Source organism: Musca domestica, unplaced genomic scaffold (genome assembly GCF_030504385.1).
Source record: "Musca domestica strain aabys unplaced genomic scaffold, Musca_domestica.polishedcontigs.V.1.1 58, whole genome shotgun sequence".
Lineage (NCBI taxonomy): Eukaryota > Metazoa > Arthropoda > Insecta > Diptera > Muscidae > Musca > Musca domestica.
The window spans coordinates 3,058,641-3,081,271 of record NW_026712360.1 but is presented as its reverse complement, the minus strand read 5'-3'; the positions used below and the strand labels follow the sequence as shown (position 1 = coordinate 3,081,271).

The window sequence follows — 22,631 nt, the reverse complement described above, 5'->3', positions numbered from 1 at the left end:
TGGCAATTTTTAAAAAAAATATAATCCCTTAAAAATTCTGTTAAAATCTTAAAAATACCGAATGTAGCAGTTATATTAGGGTCAATACGACGACGTGGATGCGAAACTTAAATAAAAAATCGGTGAAAAATATAGCTAAAATCCTTAAAAATTCCGAATATAGGGAGGTACTTTTATTTTAGGCTATACGAAGACGTGGACTTGTACAGGCAATTTTCTGTCGTAGGCTGTAGCATCCGTTACGAACTTCAAATACCAAATTTGAACCAATTCCAGTGAACAATGTCGCTAAAGTCATCAAAATACCGAAAACGGGAGGTACCATTATATGGGGGTTATACGAAGACCTGGGCCTACATAGTTTTCTGCCATAGGCTGTAGTTCCCATTACGAACGTCAAATACCAAATTTGAAACAATTCCGGTGAATAATGTCGCTAAAATCATCAAAATACCGAATATCGGGAGGTACAATTATATAGGGACTACACGAAGACTTGGACCTACATAGACAATTCTCTGTCACTGACTGTAGCTTGTATTATGAACTTCAAATACCAAATTTGAAACAATTCCGGTGAATAATATCGCTTAAATCATCAAAATACCGAAAATCGGGAGATGCCGTTATATGGGCGCTATACGAAGACGTGGACTTGCACAGACAATTTCCTGTCTTAGGCTGTAGCATCCATTACGAACTTCAAATACCACATTTGAAACAATTCCGGTGAATAATATCGCTAAAATCATCAAAATACCGAATATCGGGGTATACCGTTATAGGGGCAATGTCGCTTAAATCACCAAAATACTGAAAAAAGGGAGGTACCATTATATGAGGGCTATACCAAAGAGTGTATCTACATCACCCATTTTCTGTACATAAAGTCCTGCAAACATAATACACATTTGAGTAAAATTTTATCAACCTACTTTATTTCGTTCGGAAGCTAGAGTGATTTCCACTGATGGACAGACGAACGGACATCGCTAAATCGACATAGAATTTTATGCTGATCAAGAATATATATCCTTTTGGGGGGTCTAAAATGAATGACAAACTTAATATACCCTCCATACCATGGTGGAGGGTATAAAAACTGGGTTTCGAAAAAGGCCCCACATCGGGCGCCATACTCTTTGATGTTACCCTTATTACTCATTGATTCCCTTGTTTTGCTCATTTGATTCTGCATGGCAAAAGAATTTAATTTGAATATGGACGCAGACATACAAACAATTGGCGGATTAATAGAACTGAAAGGATTTCAGGATGCAGTTGAATATTATTGGAAAATATGTTTTTTTTAACTTCTATAAAAACTACTTCTATACTTGATTTTATAATAAATAATTTTGGGATTATCAAACAACAGAAATGAAAATGGGCGATGACTTCAGCCAGTCAAATAAGTGCTTTATGTATTCCCACCTTTAAACTATAAATTTAAGTTATAAGGTAGGTATAGTAAAAAATATCCAACAATTGGACTTTACGACTATTCGAAACCTCCAAGTATTGTATACAATGTTTTCGCTTTATCATTTTTTTTTAATTTAAATTGCTGTAATTAAAACATAACAATTTGTTAATGAGTTGAACGCAAGAAAAAAACAACAAGAACAACAGAATTGTGAACATACAATTTTGCCACACAGGTATCTACAACAATCAACTATTTGCATGAACGGCCAAATGTGTCCATCAATCACACAGTGGCTAGAAATGATTGTACAAGAGATATACAGGGTGAGATAGAAAAAACTGCGACAAAGTCAAACGCCATAATTTTTATTTTTTTTTTAATTTTATTGAATGAAAGTAAAAAACTTTGTCGGAAATAGCATCAAATTTTAGAATAAATTAAACGAATTGGTCACCTTTGGCACGAATTATGGCCTTCAAATGGCCAATGAAACCGTCACACGCTGACCGAATGTTGCTCTGCGGTATTTTGGCCCATTCCCGGCGAAGCACTTGCTTGAGGTGATCGACACTTTGGTATTATTTAGTGCTATATCTTGCTTTCCAAAATACTCCAGACACAATAGTCCACAAAAGTTTTCTGGCAAATTCTCACAAAAATGATTTTGTTCGCTTGTAAACAATTTAATGATCTGTCACTGCAATAATTTTTGTCGGACTAGTGGCTTAGAAATGACAGCAGTCTGAAATTGTCTGCAGTTTTTTCATCTCACCCTGTCCGCACGAATATACACACTTTAAATATATATGCATAAAAATAAAACGTATATATGATCATGGCATTCCTCATCAGCAAATAATCTCATCAACGCAACAAATACAAATTATGCCAACATAAATGATTTGTCATCTATAGGTGTGTAAATAGATACTATGTGCTTTGCAGAAGAGAAGGAAGCACACTCGAGGAAAATTGTATTTTTTTTTTTGTTTTTCATTTATCAGATGACCCAGAATGTATTAATTCCAGTGTTTTTTTTAATATTATTAATAATTAGGGGTTATTAAATGATTTTTGCCGACATAACCTCACTTATCAATGTTTACTTATATCAATAAAGAAAAAAATGTTTATTTATTTTATTTATATCCGCAGTCCTAATGCCATGTTTACGTTAGATCTTTTTGTAGGGTTAACCTACTTTGAGAGGATTTATTTGAAATAAAAGTAATGGATATGACAATTTAAATCCAAACCCAGTGGGTTAACCCTCATATATATAAACGTACTTTAAGGCAGTGTATATATATTCCCATTCAATTAGATTCATTTGAACGTCAAAGCAAATTTATCGATAATTCCACGAATCAACAAAATCGATTTTCAGAGCCCTTATGCTTGTCGAACTATAAATCCCAACATTATTCGCTTTTATTTATAAAAACAACAACAGCTGATTGTTTTACCCGTTTTCCCATGTCCTTTTCGTAAACATAATCGGTCGTTATACTTTCCATTCCATTCGTAAACAAAAACATATTTATTCTCCCTCCCCTTCAATGGAGCTTTGGAACGCCTTTCATTCTGTTTGGTGCACATAACCAATTCAGTTTCCCACGACGAACGAACAATTCTAAAAAAGATAAAAAACAAACATTATCGTTTTATTTATTAAAGAAAATGTCCAAAATAACACGCAAAACATTAGATTTGAAGCAGGTAAATTGATACGCAACAAAATCCCTTCAATTTAATGTTATTTTATCATTGATATCCAGTTTATGTTACGTCAAGAAGTCTTGAAGTTATATCGGGAAATATTTCGGACAATCAAACAAGTGCCTGATGCCAGCAGCCAATATGAATTACGATCATGGGCTAGACATGATTTCCGTACAAATCGACATCAAACCGATGAAGTGGCCATAAAAATGCTCATACAAGCGGGAAGACGAAGTCTCACGGAGTTGCAGACAAGTTTACGTCTGAGTGGTGTCACTACCAGCAACCCAACAATCAGTGACAAAAAGTAGTGTTAATTGAAAGTTTTTAAAAGAGCCGTGAAATTAGCGATCCATCCCCCAATAATCGCAAGGACTGTGGCTCGTATGCAAACCAACCAATAATCCTCACCAAGATGTAATAAACTTATATTGTTTTCCTTTAACTCTTCGTTTTTTCGTGTTTATTATAAATGATTATAAATAATTATCGCAAAATGTTGCAATCCTATACAATAGTTGTGTATTTAACTGATTTAAAATATATTCGTTTTTGTTTTGATTTGTTTCAGCATTTCTTTTTTTTAATAATTTAAACTACTAAAGCTTAAGTGTATTTCTTTGTCTACCAATTATTGCTATTCAATATGAAGTCTGTTGTTTGCGTAGAATTCTCGCCATTTCCCCTAAAATAAATATCTCAATAAACTTATCCACAGCACCTTGGTTACGGCTAACAGAAACAGCAACGAACCAATGCCCGTGGCTATGAGCGATACAACATCCCGTTTGGCTTTTTCGGTAATACGATTGACTAGAAAACTATTGACAATGGTGTTGACAATGGCATTACCGTCAAAGCCAAAACAGGGTATGGCATTGATCAGGGCCAAGCCCAAACTAAATACAATATTGTATTTGAGGAACAATATGAAATTATCACACCATTTGGGATTGATGTACTCATGTTTGGGTACATATTGTGAAATGCGTATGCTGCGTGTCACATCCAAGGGGTGGCCCATATAGATGACATTCTTCAGCGGTGCATCCTGAGCTTTTAGTGATTGCCGTTTGAATATCATTATCGTTGTGGTGTTCTTTAGCAACGGACGCAAACAAAAACCTCGCTCGCATGTACCCGATGCTGTACAATAACCATAGGAATCTTCCATGGTGCGCCTGACATCAAGGCAAACGTGTTGAGGAATTTCCACAGGAGCATCATTATTAAAATCATCGATGTATTCGAAGCAACAGAGTTTCGCATTGTTTCCGCAACACTGCAATGTTCCATCTGAGCTGTGGTGGGCTATTTCAATGCTCTCATCATTCAAACGTATAAAATCCGATGAGACACAAAAGCCGGGGAAATGCAAAGAATTCACCAGACAATTATACCAAGTATCTTCATTGGAGACCGGGCAATCGTTGATGTGTGTGATAACATTACCCTCCACTAGGCCGCGATCTCCTTTTGCCCTTAACGGAGATTGGGCTGTGACCTGGGTGACTATGACATTCTTATTGAGCGAGTACAAAGGCGAAGCCATAAAACTCATGGTTGAAAGCAGCAGATAGCAAAGGCCTGCAAAAACAAAATTATGCCATATTCCAGCACAGAGGATGCGTAGTTTCTTCAGCCATTTCAAAGCATTTAGATGATCTGTAGATATTTCAGTATAGGCCACCGGCAAACAGAAATATAGCTAAAAGAAAGATGTAACTGAATAAATAAAATATCGTTCCCTTGAAATTAACGAATGTTCGATAACTTACATGAAAGCCAAAACCAGTTACCGGTATATCTTCCATCACGGCAGCCAGGGCATGACCCAATTCATGTATTACCGTCGATATCAACAGTGTGGCTACATAGTAACCAATTTCTTCCAGTGGCAAATTTACACCGGGCAATAAGATTTCCACATTTATGCCTTGACTTTTCACCACATTTGCTGCTCCACCCGTAGCAAAGTTATTGACGTCCGTTTCTTTTCCGGAACCACCACCACCACCAAATATTGTTATAAACAATAGTATTATGCCAACGGGCACCAATGATAATGCGACCAGCACACCAACTGTAAATGACTTATTTATCAATTGTCGGCAACAGTTTCCGCTGTTGTTGCCCAAACGCAGTACCCAACGATTAAATGCCGTCGTATGCCATTTTAGATGGAACAAGCCAACTGTTAGTCCAGTATTTGTAAGAAATGCCTCATAGGGGTAATGCATGCAGCTCTAAAAAGTAGGAGACAGGGAATGGAGCTATTACAAATTTGAGATAGTGAGCAAGGAGTTCTTACCTTAAAAAATCGATCGAAGAATAGCAGAACACCATATATGGCAATTAAGACACCAAAAAATATCCAAGGATCCATAGTTCCATATTCACCATGTACAATTGTGGAGGCCTATTCCCGATTTTCAGGAAAATCTTCGAAATCGCCTTTTATTCCATTTGTGCGAATGAACTATTTGTGTGAAGTGATTAACTGAATTGAGCACGTGAACTAGTTAAAGAATGCAGTTTCTTTTATGACAATTCACGGTGCATTCTTTTATTTTCCCGTTACATATTGCTCGATAAATCCCGTCTTTTTGACATATTGTATTCCTATATCCTTTTTGGTACTTGCTGTCGAATGATTAAAAATAAAAGTTTTTAATCATTGTCATAGAACAAACTGCATTTGTCAACTAGTTCGTGTGCTCATTTTAGTGAATCACTTCACAAAAACAGTTTATTCGCACACTACGACGACGACGCATCCAGCAACATACGTTTTTGAGAAAATGTTTATTTAAATATTTTTCCACAGTAAAAAAAGTAAATAAAATGGATGAACTGCAAAAATTGGAGCATTTATCGCTGGTGTCCAAACTCTGCACCGAATTGGACAACCATTTGGGCATCAACGACAAGGATTTGGCCGAGTTTATAATTGAATTGGAATCCAAGAATCCCACGTTTGAGGGATTTCGAAAGGCATTGGTGGAAAATGGAGCTGAATTCCCAGATTCGTTGATTTCCAATCTCCAGAGAATCATCAAATTAATGAAACCTACAGGTGGTGGGGCAAGCAGTGACAAATCGGCAGCAGCTGGGGGAGCAGACAGCTCAGGCAACAAATCATCCAAAACCGAACAACTGGCTGTAATGTTTCCTGGCTTAGCAATGCCCAATGATAAATTCAGTAAAGTCGATGAACCTGAATCCCATTCCGAAAATGACAGTGATGCTGATGAAAAGAAGACGAAGAAGAAAAAGGACATCATAAAGAAAGTTGAAGAGGAAGATATGAAAGCTGTGGATGATGCCATGTTGGAATTGGAGGCTTTAGCTCCAGGATTTGTCAGCAAAGTAGAAACAAAGGATATTAAAAAGAAAGTGGAAAAAAGATCCCGCTCTAGATCGAGGTCCAGAGATAGACACCGTGACCGTGATAGGAAAAGAGATCGAAGCCGTGAACGCACAAAAGACCTGGATAGTTCAAGAAGCCAAGATAAAGATCGTCGTCATAGAGATCGTGAACGACGTTCAAGGTCAAGATCTCGTCATCGTGGTGAACGCAAAAGATCTCGTTCCCGCTCCAGGGAGAACAGTAGAAGACATCGACGCTCAAGATCACGTTCACGTGATAGAAGACGACGTTCCAGGTCTAGATCGAAGGAGAGATCGCGCCATAATAGGAGATCCAGGTCGCGTGAATACAAACGTGAAAAGATGCCACCACCAGCACCAATGCCAGATGATCCAGAACCGGGTAAAATATACACCGGTAAAGTGGCAAACATTGTGCCCTTTGGCTGCTTTGTCCAACTGTTTGGTTTGAAAAAACGCTGGGAGGGTCTGGTGCACATATCCCAGTTGCGTTCCGAGGGTCGTGTTACGGATGTTACAGAGGTGGTTAACCGCAACTCCACGGTTAAGGTAAAGGTTATGTCGATCACGGGACAAAAGGTGTCCCTGTCTATGAAAGAAGTTGACCAAGAGACGGGACAGGACTTAAATCCCCTATCACATGCCCCTCCGCCGGAAAATGAACTTAAAGATCGCAATCCAGATCGTCCGTTTGGTGGTGGTACATCCCTGCTGAATTTGCAAGGTGGAGCCGACAATGATGAAAGCGATTCCCGGAAACGTGTAACACGTATCTCTAGTCCCGAGCGATGGGAAATCAAACAAATGATAAGCTCCGGCGTGTTGGATCGCAGTGAACTGCCCGACTTCGATGAAGAAACGGGCCTTGTACACAAAGATGAGGATGATGAAGAAGATATTGAAATAGAAATTGTCGAGGAAGAACCACCATTTTTGGCAGGTCATGGTCGTGCTCTGCATGACCTATCACCGGTACGTATTGTCAAAAATCCGGATGGCTCTTTGGCCCAAGCTGCCATGATGCAATCTGCCCTCTCCAAGGAACGTCGGGAGCAGAAAATGTTGCAACGTGAACAAGATATGGATGCAGTTCCCACGGGACTAAGCAAGAACTGGATAGATCCCTTGCCAGATGAGGATTCAAGCCGAACCTTGGCGGCAAATGTAAGGGGCATGGGTGCAGCACCCATGGAGGTTCCCGAATGGAAAAAGCACGTTATAGGCGGCAAGAAGTCCTCGTTCGGCAAGAAAACCGACATGTCATTGGTGGAGCAAAGAAAATCCCTGCCCATTTACAAGCTACGTGACGATTTGATTAAGGCGGTGACCGATAATCAAATTTTGATTGTCATTGGTGAAACGGGCTCTGGCAAAACTACTCAAATCACCCAGTATTTGGCTGAATGTGGTTTTACAAATCGTGGAAAAATTGGTTGTACTCAGCCACGTCGTGTCGCTGCCATGTCCGTGGCCAAACGTGTGGCCGAAGAGTTTGGTTGTCGTCTGGGCCAAGAGGTGGGCTATACCATTCGTTTTGAGGATTGTACCAGTCCTGAGACTGTCATTAAATACATGACAGATGGTATGTTGCTGCGTGAATGTCTCATTGAGGCCGATCTGAAATCCTATTCGGTCATTATGTTGGACGAGGCTCATGAACGTACCATCCACACGGATGTACTGTTTGGCTTACTAAAGACGGCGGTTCAAAAACGTCCCGAACTGAAATTAATTGTGACCTCGGCCACTTTGGATGCTGTCAAGTTTTCTCAGTATTTCTTTGAGGCACCAATCTTTACGATACCAGGTCGAACTTTCCCCGTGGAGGTGTTGTACACAAAGGAACCCGAAACTGACTATTTGGATGCTTCATTGATCACCGTTATGCAAATTCATTTGAGGGAACCACCTGGAGATATTTTGCTGTTCTTGACGGGTCAAGAAGAAATCGACACCGCCTGTGAGATTCTCTATGAACGTATGAAAAGTTTGGGGCCTGATGTCCCAGAATTGATTATATTGCCCGTCTACTCAGCCCTGCCGTCTGAGATGCAGACAAGGATCTTTGACCCTGCCCCGCCGGGTAGCCGTAAAGTGGTTATTGCCACCAATATTGCCGAGACATCGCTAACCATAGATGGTATCTTTTATGTGGTGGACCCGGGATTCGTGAAACAGAAAGTTTACAACTCCAAAACAGGCATGGATTCTTTGGTCGTTACACCCATATCACAGGTAAGAGATTATGGAAATAGTTTGATATTGAAATTATTTAATTTCTATTCGTTTTGTATTTTATAGGCCGCTGCTAAACAACGTGCCGGACGCGCTGGTCGTACTGGGCCCGGAAAATGCTATCGTCTCTACACGGAACGTGCCTATCGCGATGAAATGCTGCCCACCCCTGTTCCCGAAATTCAGCGTACAAATCTGGCCACAACAGTGCTGCAGTTGAAAACCATGGGCATTAATGATCTTTTGCATTTCGATTTTATGGATGCTCCACCTGTCGAATCTTTGGTAATGGCCCTGGAACAGTTGCACTCCCTGTCGGCTTTGGATGATGAAGGTCTGCTGACACGCCTCGGTCGGCGCATGGCCGAGTTCCCCTTGGAACCTAATCTCTCGAAAATGTTAATTATGTCGGTGGCCCTGCAGTGTTCCGATGAGATTCTGACCATCGTTTCCATGCTCAGCGTACAAAATGTCTTCTATCGCCCCAAGGACAAACAGGCATTGGCCGATCAAAAGAAAGCCAAATTCAATCAGATTGAGGGTGATCATTTGACCCTGCTGGCTGTGTACAACAGCTGGAAAAACAATAAATTTTCCAATGCCTGGTGTTATGAGAATTTCGTACAAATTCGTACACTCAAACGGTCGCAGGATGTTCGCAAACAATTGCTGGGCATTATGGATCGTCACAAATTGGATGTGGTGTCGGCTGGCAAGAATTCGGTGCGCATACAAAAGGCCATTTGTTCGGGTTTCTTCCGTAATGCCGCAAAAAAAGATCCCCAAGAAGGTTATCGCACCTTGGTCGATTCCCAGGTGGTTTACATCCATCCATCCAGTGCCCTCTTTAATCGTCAACCCGAATGGGTTATATACCATGAATTGGTACAAACCACCAAGGAATATATGCGAGAAGTTACGACCATAGATCCGAAATGGTTGGTGGAATTTGCACCGTCGTTCTTTAGATTCTCCGATCCAACGAAATTAAGTAAATTCAAAAAGAATCAAAGACTTGAGCCGCTATATAACAAATATGAAGAGCCGAATGCTTGGCGTATATCTCGTGTGCGAAGAAGAAGAAATTGAAGAGATGGCAATGCCTATTTGTTTAATTTTTTAGGATTTAAATTAAGTTACTACTTTTTTATAAGTTATCATGATAAATTATGTAGCTACTTGGAGATTATGTGCTAGCTAAAATATTCAAAAGAGAGAGAGACAGAAATACACGAGAAAATGTATTTTGAAATGACCCAAAAATATGATGTTTTATTTATTATTTATTATCATATTTAACAATAACAATATAAGTGCAATTACTTTGCTTTGAATTGAGGGCAAAAATATTACCGTCATACGAGTACTCGTATACTTTACCGGATTTAAAATGCCAATTCCATTCCATATGCGTCAAATACATCCTCATGCCATAAAATATGTTTATCCTTAAATTTTGCACCAATGGGACAATTATTTTCAAGAATTACGAGTTTTCTTTTGGTAGCCCTATAATGTCAAACTTCGACGGTGTTCAGTGGCGCCCAAGGAGACGGCGAAACATTGTTTTTATTTCTGCTTAAATTCGTGGTAAAAAGTTGAACATTCTAGCAGTTCTGGAACAGAGGAAATGTAAAAATTATTACTACGATAACCGATTTTAATTTTATGATATCGAAAAAATTGCAAAACTAGTAAATTTTTGCAGGTTGTCGATCAGCGCATATATCACAAACAAATTACGTATTTCGCATGGTACAATAAAATGAAGGTAACCTCATTTTAAATAAGCATTCCCAGCTCTGCATTTTCTGTAATTTATCTTGTCAAATTTCACTGCATTGAAAACAGTTCCTATCTATGATTTTGTGTGTATGCAATGGATTGATGAATATAGATTTTGACAATGAAATGTTGTCAAAGGTAAAACATTTGAAAAAATTACAAACATATGATTGTATGACTTTACCTTCTTAATTCTACCATCTCAATTTCATTGCATATTCGTCAAATAAAACCTCATAAAGAAGATAAATGGCTAATGTAAACATACTATTACAAAGGGGTTTCACCCATGGTAAAAGAATACAGGTAGATGCATCGACGCTTGGGAAGATTTATACATCAATCAATTTTAAAGTGTTTCTTCAAAAATAAGTAGATTTTTATAGGTTTTCAATTCCGACGCTTGGGAACATTGATATTGGCATCCGGAGATTTTGTTGGCAATTTTGCGCAGTAAATAAAGCGAGGAACCCCATTTTGTAATCATTCTTGGGTGGCGGGTGCTGAGTGCGATGGTGCTGAGTCCTGTTAGAATGTCCAAGGTCTGCGGCCAAAATGTTTGCGTACCCAAGGCTTTAATACACCCTCCAGAATATTTTCGCGATAATATTCAGCATTTATTCTGATGCCATGGTCGATTAATACGAGCGGAGAGCGACCATCGGCTGTTATGGCGGCCCACACCATCACCATGGGCGGCCCTTGAGTTGTGGTGGCCAACTGAAGTTGACCAGACCTTTTTGGAAAGTAAGCACGATAATTTTTCTTCTTTACAAACTGCTGGACAACAATTGTTTTCTGATCGGAAAAAAACAACTCTTTAGCTCTTTTGAGTCTATTTTCTTTCTATTTTCGTTGCGGTGTAAGCTCTTGCACTTTTTGGAATTTCAATGGCTTTACCCCGAGTTCATTATTCAATATTTGCCGAATGGAGCATTGCGTTATGTTCACCTCACTATCCATTTTTTCGGCAACTGCGACGCGGGTTTCGATCAAGTAGCTTCTTTACTTTTCGAACCATTTCTGCTGATGTGGCTGTTTTCTTCCGTCCACTTCCTTGACGTCGGCGGGCTACGCTAGCAGTATCACGGTAACGAGCGATGGTACGAGACACAAAAGATTTATTCACATTCAAATGCTGGAGTGCTCTAACGATAGCCACTTGTCGATTTCCAGTCAAATATAAAGAAAAAACACTATCACGCTTCAATTCCATCAGGAATAACATTTTTGTCGGGAAAATTCTCACCAATATAATTTTGTACGCTTGTAAAGAATATAATGAGCTGTCACTGGAATAATTTTAACAGCTGTCGGACGAGTGGCTTAGAAATGACAGTAGTCTGAAGTTGGTTGCAGGTTTTTAATCTCACCCTGTACATACACATATATGAGGTGGAACCTGTTTTCTATTCTATACCTTCTTAATTTTACCATGGATAAAACTATCAAAAATATTATCTTTTGACAGCTTTAGGATTTTTTTTTTCATGAAATTCCTAGTGTGGGCCGATATTTGGCAACATCTGAAGCACTTTGTGTGATTAAACAGAGTTCAGATTTTCCATTAAATTGTTGAAATAACATTGTTATTTCATTCACTTTTTCCCAAATTCATTTGTTTAATTTCATGGTAGAAGAATACAGGTAGTCGCATCGACTTAACTGCTGGGACAATGAACTGTCAAACCGATTTTGGAATTGAAAAACTTGAATGAAAAATTATTGAAATTTGTAAAAATTTTTGAAAAAAGAATATTATAACAACCCCCCATTTGCGTCGTATAAGAAAACATATAAAGATCTATTTCTTTTTTGACAAAACACTTTAAATTTTTTAACATATTAATGTTCCCAAGCATTGATGCATCTACCATGGTATTCTTCTACCATGGTTTAATTTTGTGTAAAAACACAGTTCACATGAACATCGTTGGGTTTTGAAAAGTTAAAATCAAAAATTTTCTCAAAAAATTATTATACCAAGAATGTACCGATTACATTACTGCAACCACTACATAGCGAGTAGTCACAATTTTGACAACACTGTTCAGAGGCACTTGAATTCTTTTTTATTTTACGAAGAGCAACGGACCCCATCCGTTCATCCGTCAGTCATTCATTCATTATTATACATAGGGAAAAATTGGTTCTAAGCTGTGGCCATTAAAGAAAGCAACTTCATATTTTTGGTTTACAAACTAAATTTAATAACGAAAAGATGCAAAGAAATGTGATAAAAGTGTTTAAACGGGCAACAACAACAACAAATTGAAGCAAACGAAGAAAGAAAATGGTAGAAGGCAAAACTATTGCAAGCCTCCTCCGCCACACAAGCGGCACCAAACTTCGTGTACATTAGAATAAAGGGGGAGATAGAATAGGAAAGGAAGTGACAGAGATCTCTGGCAGCAGTGGCGCGACGGCTAGTAGGGGAGGTGGCATACAAATTGGAAGTGTTCTTCGAGTAAAGGAAGGTAAGAAACATAGCCGATTGGCAGGAAAAAAGCGAGGTATACTATACCAAGCGGGAAAACATACATAGTTTTTCGCTTGCCTTTTTCGCCTTCTTCAATTATTCTTCCATAAAAAAATGCTAAAAAATGGAGATGTAATTTTACAGGGTAATCGATTAAGAAACAAAATAACCGTTTTTTTTTCTACATTGGTTACTTTTAAGTGGTAAGAACGAAAAGCGGAAAAGTGGTAATGGAACATATTGTAGAATGCACAGAAGAATACGAAAAATACCGAAGAAATAAGGAATACATATAAATTAAAGAAATAATTGGACCCCCAGGCCAAATGCCAAGGAATGTGAAATGTCTGACAATAAGAACAATTTTAACACAAATTCCATCATGCCAACTAATGTGCCCCTTTTCTTTCTTTTTTTTTTTTACAGATTCTATACCTACTCTTGGTTTGGTTGGTTGGCTGCCATATAAAAACGCAAGCTTAGTATAGAGGGGAACTTAAGCATTTTTTTAAGTTTCAAAAAGAAAGGAAGAGCATAAATACGTTTTATTTTTTATAGAAAACCATACAAACGAAACTTCTTAAACCTATACGTCCAACATCAAACAAAACAGAAACCATGGTCTCTACTAGGCAAATGTCGACAACAGGCACAAGCGGTAGCGGCAACATGCCATCCTCCATGGAGGAAATGAATCTTCTGCGTCCAGTTGTCACCAGACAATCAAGCACCAACTCCAGTGGCAGTATATCATTGTTAACACCGGCGTCGTCATCGTCGTATTCTTCATCATCATCGTCATCAGTGGTTGCAGCAGTGGGAATAACCCATGGCACTGCCTCAACCAGTGCCCGACAAACGCAGGCGTTTAAATCGTATTCCAATTCAACTGGATCGAATGTAATAACGACGACGACAGCGGCGACTACGACGACGACGTCACACCAACAACATCCACAGCAGAACATCAATGGTAGTCACATTGTTGTTGTCCGTGATCAACAACAAACGACATCACCATCATCGAAGGCAACAAATTTATTAGATTTGCCCGAAGAAGTTCTTTATACAATATTGTCATATGTTGGTTTTAAAAAAACGGGTCAATTGCGTGTGGTAAGTTTGAATGTGTGGGTGTGTGTACTATTGGGTTGATATATTTCGGATAAGCTCTAGTTTAGTAAAAACTCTTCGGATTTTTCGAAATTTTTTCCAGAGGTAGTTATTTTTACCCTGATTTCGGGAAACTATTTTTTTCTTGGGGGACGAAGAGGGACTTACCCGATGTAGACACATAGCGTTAGCCGGTGTGGGATATACACAGAGGAGAAAATCTCAAGCCCCGGGCGAAGACAGGCTACTTACAACAACAGTTCAATTTATAAAAAAAAAAAAACAAAAAAAACTTTAGTTCCCTTAGCCGGTTTAACGTACCCAGAAGTGAATGTCTTTGGACCCAGAAAAGGTATTAGCACAAACTGTAGCATTTTAGAATGCTAAGAGTGTCAGCAATAATTTGCCATCAATTTGCTTAAGGCCCATAATGGGCCCTTTTTCGTCTTTTCGGGGGTTTTATAAAAAAATACTGGTCCAAAAAATTAATAATTTGACTATAACTTTCCAACCGTCAAAAATCTGGGGACCCGCGTCCGTCCCCCAAGAAAAAAGTTGTTTCCCGGGATCAGAGTAAAAATACCTACCAATGGAAAAAATTTAAAAAAAAATGAAGAGCTTTTACTAACCTAGAGTTAAGCCTATATTTCATATTATTGTAAGATTGATTTTGATCACTTGTATCTAGTAACAAGTAAAATAGTGTCAGTCGGGTTTTCTGAAACTTTTTAAACTGTTGACCCTTTATGGGAGAGGTTCCGAAGCAGTTGGACAATAGTGACCAATTCGTATCAGACCTAAGACAGGTAAAAATATTACAAAGTGCCAGATTTGGACTATATTGACTACTTCCTATATTTTATATGATGAGACTTGCAAATTTTTGGAAAATGTGGTAACAGATATATCGGACCGAAGTATTCCATTTTCGTAATTCATATAATATAGATCAAAATATTGGTATGTTCAAAATTTGAAGGAAATCGAACATATATATCCAATCATAAATTCCGATAAATTACATATTTATGTCAGATTTCTGGTTGAGTTAAATATTTAGATATAGCAAGTTATAAAGAATCGCCGACTTGGTTCGCAAGCTATTATATAAGTATTGGAAATTGTAACCCATTGTGGGTGAGGTACCAGAAGGGTTTGGCAGATATATATCATCTTCACAATAGATTTTTCATGAGCACAAATATTGAGGATGTGTTAAATTTGATGAGAGTAGGATTCTTATTTCGATTTCTTGGAGGAGGTACCAGAAGGTACCAGGTATCTGGGGGAGGTACCTGAAGAAATGGTCCGATCTGTACCATCATTGTAACTGAACTTGTATTAATGGAAATATAGAGATGTACCAAGTCTGAATGGAATCGGATGTTAATTTTGCGTTCTATAAGCTACTCAAAATCTCAAATACTCAAAATCTTGACCCCTTGTAGAAGAAATTAAACTATATTTCTCATCTTCACAGCAGATCTGGTGTTAATAAAAAAATGAGATGTGTGCAATTTGTAGAGAACCGGCTGCTTATTTCGTATTTTATGATCGTTTTGGTTATTCAAATTTCGACGCTTTGTGGGGGAGGAATGGTCTGATCTCTACCATCTTTATAAAAGATCTTGTGTGTATGGAAATATTGAGATGAATGGAATTGGATGTAAATTTCGTGTTTTATAAGCTTCCTGGATATTAACATTTTTGACCCTTTGTGGTGGAGGTAGCACAAGGAGTTGACCGATATATCCTATGCTCACACCAGATCTTGGGTAAATAGAAATATTGTGGTGTGTGCAATTTTAAGACAATCGGACATCTACATCATCACATTTTATAAGACTTAAAATTATTCAAAATGTTGACCCTTTGTGCCTTGAAATCACAATATTTAAATAGTACTCGGGGAGTAAGCATTGTGGTTAGTTTATTTTCACTCCTTACATCTTCGGATGATAATGTGGACCCATTGTTATGACATATTTTACATGATATCAATATAAATTTTAATAGTCTGTATCAAGTGTAGGCATATGTTGATGGCTTTGAAGAATTTAGTCCCTCCTTCGTAATGATCTTCCCTGACAGAGAGATAGACACCGTGAACGTAACTGCCTTAGAGAAGAATTACTTGGCTTAACTACTCCTTCGTGGGCAAAAAACACCAGCATCATATTTGCAACTATTTGACAGGTTGTGTGTAGGATAATATCCACAATGGTGCCAAATTTTTAAGGGCTTCTATTTATTTCAGATCACCCCAACAATTGTATATCCAACCCACTACTAGGTTTGAAACCAAATATTTAGCAGTTTATCCACAAACGCACACACTGTCTTCCCCACTATATGCATCAGTATGTCATATGTATACAGTCCTGCATCCAATTTGTTTAATTTATTATTTTCGGATGCAAGAAAATTTGATATTTGTTTGTCTGGTAATTTGATACCTTGAGAGCCAAGCTAACGCTGTAGCGCATTGTTGGGCATAATAATATGAGATGGAAGGAGAGTAAGTAGAGTTATCATATTCCACCATGAATCTTGTTCTTACAATCTAAGAGGTCTTAAAACCATAAAACGAAATATCTCCACAAAAAATTAAGACAATTCAAGCAAACCTAGAAGAGGAACAATTGCGAATTCGTAAAGCACAACACTTTGTTTTAAGGGGTGGCAACAAGCAAAGGGAATAAAAATTGTGCCATAGGCACATTTTACTGCATTCTCCGGCTGAAACATGAAGTTCTCCAAAACAGCAGAAATCTATTACAAAGTTGGACACGATTGCTTCAAATCGTTTTAGATATCCATTTAATTATGGGACCCAATTATTTCCTACTCACCTTAGCTTCCACAATGTATCACCCAATATTTAATTTTGAAAACTTTTTTTTTATTTTCTAGGTATCCCACAAAATGAACGATGTTTGCATGCACATGTTGAATTCGACATTTTCCAAGTTAATCACCAAGACCTACAATCGTTTTCAGGCCATTAAGGCCAACATGCCACGCCGTGAATCGGCCAGACGTAATCATCCTCTAGCTTGTGAATGTGATATCATTGAGACGTGTTATATGCGATTGTCGCTTTTGCAAATGACATTTGGTAAACATATCGAACGTGGCCATTGTTGTTTCTTTCCGGGAGCAGTAAGTTAAATTTGATTTCAAAATGTTTCATTAAAACACTGTAATTTTTGTTTTTCTTCACCCCGCCACAGATACTCGATGAGGTGTATACAATTTTGAATTACATTAAGAATACACCATGCCTGGAGCGTCCCTATCGGGTGACCGATGAACTCTTTGATTTATCAACAATGGCCATGGAGTATTTTAGGGATCACATAGAGCCCACATTGCCGGGCATTGCATATTTCAATAAGGAATTCTTTAAATTACCCACAACAACGAAACGACGTAAGGACCACAAATTTCATCGATGCCAAAACCAATTTAATTTTTTTACATTTTTCCAGCCTTGGTGATTGCCTCCGATTTAGCTGACAACTCCTCCAGCCTACCCTCACCACCGCAAAGCAATATGGTATTGCGCAAGGGTATTCGGAAGATCAAGCAAGGCATGAAAATCTATAATAATCAATTATCTGTGCTACGCAATGAATTGCGTACCTGTAAACGTAAATCCGCCGAGCAGGGCAAACAAATTGCCGAACAGCAAAAACTCATGGCCGAACAGCGTAAGCAAACCCTGGAATATGCCAATCGTTTGGATGAAAACGACAAGAAAAACGAAGAAATGGCAAGGAAATTTTCCACATTATTACAGGTGGGAAGGGGGGGATGAAAAAGCCATTCCATTCCATTACTTCATTTAATTTTAATTTATTCCAGGAACTCAACAAATGTAAAACTGAATTGCAATATTGGCGTTCAAAAAGTCCGGCCATACCCACATGTGCATCGTGTGGCCAGAAAGTCACACCCACCCTACCGGCTGAGGATTATCAGGCTCTCATCAATCAGGGTGTTAAACCGGAAGATATTATACTCAGTCTCAAGGATACCGATGTCGATAATGACAGTGATTTAAGCCTGAACGACAGTGGCTGTAATAATTTGTCCCTATGCAATGAGGAGTTTGCATTTCCGGATGAACAAACCACAGCCAAGCTGTTGGCTGTGAACACGGCCTCTAGGAATCTTAAACGCCAGCATTGTCAATTGAGTACCCCCTCACAGGCATGTAATGTTTCATGCAACGAGCAACAGCAGCAGCTGCAGCATTTAACAGAATTTGTGGATTGCAATGAGGCTTCGACTAGTTCAAGTGCCTTTATTGCAACTGGGGGTGGTGATGGCTATGCGACACGCCTATTCTATGGAGCCACACACAACAGTGGCCCAAAGAATGTGGCTCAACATAAAAGTGTTATTGTCTCGCCACAATCCCAGCGAATAAGTGTGCTGGAACATTCAAGAAATAACGATGCCAACGATCCCGTACCGGATGACAACAATTCGCTGGCCGCTCTCAATCAAGATAAGGCTGATGATGTCAATAGCCTTATGTCCATTTCGTCTCATGAAACCAAGAAAGCACGTAGAGTACAAAAAGCCGCTAGGTGTTTAAACGGCTCTAGTGGTAAACGTAAATAATAACAATATTTGTAATCATATTGATACACAACAACCACAAACAACAACAACAAATCAATTCAATTTTCAAAAATCTAAAAAGAAAACAAAACAAAAAATCGATACAATTTTTAAGAATGCCCTAATTTTAGACTTACAAAATAAATAAAAAAAAAAAACATATATACATACACACCCCTCTTACATGCATACATAACATATATTTAAATGTATGGTGACGAAAAAAAATACAAAAAAAAAATAAAAATAAAAAATATTTGATAATATATTTTTAAAAGAAAACAACCCCCACAAACAACAAAGTTATTCCAACACACAAAATAACCGACTAGCAACTCAGAAAAAGATCTATTCTACAATAAAACACACACATTTCAAAAACAGCCACAGAAATCCACATGAAGTTATGTTGCAATATTTTAAATAGCAATCCCACTCCTGAAGAAGAAAAAAAAAAAAACATTCACAATAGTAAAGGATATAAAATATGTTTTTTAAATTTGAAAATAACTTTACACCACAACCCCATAGACACCGGCTAGAGACTTTCAAAGTTGTACCACTTTATATTTAAGTTTTAATTGTTATTATTTTGAAAACAAAAGCAAAAAACAAAAAGAACTTGAAAGTTTCACAACCCCTCCCCCCAGTAACCCAACAAATCCCCAGAAGTAATACACCTTTTTTTCAATTTTCAGGAAAACAAAAAACAAGAAGCTGTGTTGATTTCTATTTTTTTCTATAATAGAAACAACAAAAGGCAACAAAAAAGATTATATAATAAAAAGAAAGACTATAAAAAGTATGAAATTTGTTATTTTTCTTTTTTACTTATAGTGGGAGATTGATCTTGACTTCATTTTACCCTCAGCCATATGGCTAGAGAGAGGGTATAAAAAAAACAAGGTAACTGCTGAGGATTGGTGGCTCTTTCCGAAACCTAGGTATTCCCTGCCTTACCCCCTGGTAAACATTACCATCGTTCTCCACTATTAAACTAACGTTGTTTTTAAAAAAACTGTTCTAAAAAAATGCCACAAAGTCAAACGCCATAAGTTTTACATTTATTTCTTTTTAATTTTATTGAATGAAAGCAAAAAATGTCGGAAATAGCATCAAATTTTAGAATAAATTTAGATTTGTTCGAATTGGTCAGTTTTGGTACAAATTATTGTCTTCAAACGGCCAATGAAACCGTCACACACGGCCCGAAAGTTGCTCTGCGGTATTTTGGCCCATTCCCGGCGAAGAGCTTGCTTGAGGTGATCGACACTTTGGTATTTTTTAGTGCCAACCATGCTTTCCAAAGTACTCCAGACACAATAGTCCAACGGATCGGTATCCGGAGAATTTGGGTGGCCATTGTGCGCTGGAAATGAAGCGAGGAACCTCATTTTGTAACCATTCTTGCGTGGCGGTGGCGTGCTGGGTGCGATGATTCTGAGTCCTGTTTGAATGTCCAGGGCCTGCGGCCAAAATGTTTGCTTAATACACCCTCCAGAATATTTTCGCCATAATATTCTGCATTTATTCTGATGCCATGGTCGATTAATAAAAGCGGAGAGCGACCGTCGGATGTTATGGCGGCCCATACCATCACCATGGCCGGCGCTTGAGTTCTGGTGGCCAAGCGAAGGTACACATTTTCAGCTGGCCTCTTTGGCAAGTAAACACGAGCGGATCATTTTGTTTCATTACAAACTGCTGGAAACGAATGTTTTCTCATCGGAGAAAGCCAAATTCGGCAGTTCACCACTTTCGGCAAAGCGAAGCAACTCTTTAGCTCTTCTGAGTCTATTTTCTTTCTGTTGCGGTGTAAGTTCTTGCACTTTTTGAAATTTCAATGGCTTTACCCCTAGCTTATTTTTTAATATTTGCCGAATATTGCGATATGTTCAGCTCACAGGCCATTTTTCGGCCATTGCGACGAGGATTTTGATCAAGTCGCATCTTTACTTTTCGAACCATTTCCTTTAACCAGAAATCTGATATGCATTTGTTATTTATCGAAATTTATACTTTCGCTTAAAATTGGATATAAATGTTCAATTTTCTTGTAATTTTGAACATACCAATACATTTATCTGTATTAGATGAAGTATGAAAATGGAATATTTCGGTCCACACTATATCTGTTACCCCTCGCATATTTTCACATTTTCCAAACATGATCACATATCTCATGTAAAGTATAGGAAGTATTCGATATAGTCCAAATCTGGCACGTTGTAATATTTTTTTAAAGTTTCTATAAAAACAAAATTCCGCTTGCAAAAGCCAAAGGTTGTTATATTCTAAATATTTTACGTTTTCTGAAGAAGCTAGATACGAAATTAATTCCATATTTGATCGGAATTCGTTTCTCTAACATTCCTGTATAGCGGTATTTACTTAACGTTGTTCTGCAATCAATTGAGAAAAGTGCAAAAAGTATTTTTTACCCCACTGTAAATGTACTAACAACATCTATACGCGCACATTAAAACATACTAAAATTTGTATGTACATATGTATGTTTATATGTATACACCTGCTTTTTTCGAAATTGTTCATATGAATGGTTCATAAAATGTTATGTGATGTTCTGGTAAGAGACTACAAAACAAAAACATGATTTACTATGACCTATTCCAAAGATTTGTGATTTGTTGCGTAAACAGACATTGGGCGGGTGTGAGAAAGTTGGTATTGAAAAATTGTGTGACAATTACACACAATATTAAAATATATAGAGAAACGATTAATTCTCTTGATTCATTATTGAAGCCTTAAACATCTTTTCCATTAAAATTTTGATTGAGAAATTGATATATTTTTGAAAATCCTCGAAATAGCACTGTAAACTATTTTTTGCCCACATACCGATATTTTTAACAACGATTCATACATCGCATATCTACAGATTTCTTTTGTTCGGTGGTGCATAATGTCATTTTTGAGGAATATTTTTTTCCATTAACACCAACAATGGAGTTTTGAATGAGAATTTGCCAAAAATTTGGAAGTGCTTTAAATTACCTCGAAAAACTGACATGACATTTTTGACATTTGATTTGTATGTAAAATGTTATATATAGAGATTTCTTTTGTTTGGTGACATATAGTGAAATTTCCTGTAGAATCTTTTACCTCTTGACACCTACTTCTTAAAATGAGGTTTTGGTCGGGACTTCGGCACTAATTTGAAAATGTTCGAAATAGTCCCCAAAAATACGTCTTCTCGACATAAAACAATTTTTAAAGGATCTTTTTAATATAAAACCTTATATCTAGAGATTCCTCTTGTTCGGTGACCCATAGTAAAATTTGATGTAGAAAATATTTTCCTTAAACACCAGCCCCCAAAAATGGAGTTTTGGTTGAGAATTTGGCACCAATTTGAATATGCTCGAAAAGACTCAAAAAATATGTCTTATCCCTTTGCCAACATTTCATTTCCGTGATTTCAAAATTAAATCTTTTATCAAGAGATTTCCCTTGTTCCGAGGCTGATAGTGAAATTTCCTAAGGAATATTTTTTCCATTAACACCAGTCTCCAAAAATGGAGTTTTGGTTGAGAATTCGGCAACAATTTGAATATACTCGAAATGGCTCCAAAAAATGTCATGAATTGTTTCTTCGGTGATTTCAGAATTAAATCCTTTATCTAGAGATTTCGTTTGTTCGGTGACCCATAATGAAATTTCCTAAGGAATATTGTTTCCATTAACACCAGTCTCCAAAAATGGCATTTTGGTTGAGAAATTTTACCATTTGAAAATATTCAAAATGGCTCACAAAAATTTTGTCTTCTTCACATACTGAATTTGTTTAACATAATTTTAACATAAAATCTTATATCTACA

At 37.6% G+C, this 22,631-nt stretch overlaps 4 protein-coding genes across 4 annotated transcripts; 3 read left to right on the top strand and 1 right to left on the bottom strand.

The window, feature by feature from the left end:
* The first annotated feature begins 2,882 nt into the window (after positions 1-2,882).
* On the top strand, positions 2,883-3,724 carry LOC101898561 (LYR motif-containing protein 2). The gene is made up of 2 exons (XM_005188582.4): positions 2,883-3,148; positions 3,208-3,724. The coding sequence occupies exons 1-2, from the start codon at positions 3,110-3,112 to the stop codon at positions 3,460-3,462; spliced, it is 294 nt and encodes a 97-aa protein (XP_005188639.1). The 5' UTR covers positions 2,883-3,109; the 3' UTR covers positions 3,463-3,724.
* On the bottom strand, positions 3,701-5,669 carry LOC101898733 (membrane-bound transcription factor site-2 protease). The gene is made up of 3 exons (XM_005188583.4): positions 5,463-5,669; positions 4,930-5,397; positions 3,701-4,859 (listed from the first exon to the last, which is right to left on the bottom strand). Exons 1-3 carry the CDS (start codon positions 5,535-5,537, stop codon positions 3,837-3,839), a joined length of 1,566 nt encoding a protein of 521 aa, XP_005188640.2. The 5' UTR covers positions 5,538-5,669; the 3' UTR covers positions 3,701-3,836.
* A 226-nt stretch (positions 5,670-5,895) lies between these two features.
* Positions 5,896-10,039, top strand: LOC101898898 (ATP-dependent RNA helicase DHX8). The gene is made up of 2 exons (XM_059128996.1): positions 5,896-8,776; positions 8,843-10,039. The coding sequence occupies exons 1-2, from the start codon at positions 5,996-5,998 to the stop codon at positions 9,863-9,865; spliced, it is 3,804 nt and encodes a 1,267-aa protein (XP_058984979.1). The 5' UTR covers positions 5,896-5,995; the 3' UTR covers positions 9,866-10,039.
* A 2,582-nt stretch (positions 10,040-12,621) lies between these two features.
* Positions 12,622-19,595, top strand: LOC101899079 (uncharacterized). The gene is made up of 6 exons (XM_020038583.2): positions 12,622-13,038; positions 13,467-14,156; positions 17,067-17,315; positions 17,387-17,585; positions 17,645-17,955; positions 18,021-19,595. The coding sequence occupies exons 2-6, from the start codon at positions 13,659-13,661 to the stop codon at positions 18,783-18,785; spliced, it is 2,022 nt and encodes a 673-aa protein (XP_019894142.2). The 5' UTR covers positions 12,622-13,038; positions 13,467-13,658; the 3' UTR covers positions 18,786-19,595.
* Positions 19,596-22,631: the final 3,036 nt, after the last annotated feature.

What these genes read in the sequence shown, in the direction of transcription:
- LOC101898561 (XM_005188582.4), top strand. Translation starts at nt 3,110, where the DNA reads ATGTCCAAAATAACACGCAAAACATTAGATTTGAAGCAG. An exon ending in AAACATTAGATTTGAAGCAG is followed by an intron (nt 3,149 to 3,207) that starts GTAAATTGATAC and finishes ATTGATATCCAG; the next exon opens with TTTATGTTACGTCAAGAAGT.
- LOC101898733 (XM_005188583.4), bottom strand. Translation starts at nt 5,537, where the DNA reads ATGGATCCTTGGATATTTTTTGGTGTCTTAATTGCCATATATGGTGTT. An exon ending in TCTTCGATCGATTTTTTAAG is followed by an intron (nt 5,398 to 5,462) that starts GTAAGAACTCCT and finishes CCTACTTTTTAG; the next exon opens with AGCTGCATGCATTACCCCTA. An exon ending in TAACTGGTTTTGGCTTTCAT is followed by an intron (nt 4,860 to 4,929) that starts GTAAGTTATCGA and finishes TCTTTCTTTTAG; the next exon opens with CTATATTTCTGTTTGCCGGT.
- LOC101898898 (XM_059128996.1), top strand. Translation starts at nt 5,996, where the DNA reads ATGGATGAACTGCAAAAATTGGAGCATTTATCGCTGGTGTCCAAACTC. An exon ending in TCGTTACACCCATATCACAG is followed by an intron (nt 8,777 to 8,842) that starts GTAAGAGATTAT and finishes TGTATTTTATAG; the next exon opens with GCCGCTGCTAAACAACGTGC.
- LOC101899079 (XM_020038583.2), top strand. Translation starts at nt 13,659, where the DNA reads ATGGTCTCTACTAGGCAAATGTCGACAACAGGCACAAGCGGTAGCGGC. An exon ending in GTTGTTTCTTTCCGGGAGCA is followed by an intron (nt 17,316 to 17,386) that starts GTAAGTTAAATT and finishes ACCCCGCCACAG; the next exon opens with ATACTCGATGAGGTGTATAC. An exon ending in ACCCACAACAACGAAACGAC is followed by an intron (nt 17,586 to 17,644) that starts GTAAGGACCACA and finishes ACATTTTTCCAG; the next exon opens with CCTTGGTGATTGCCTCCGAT.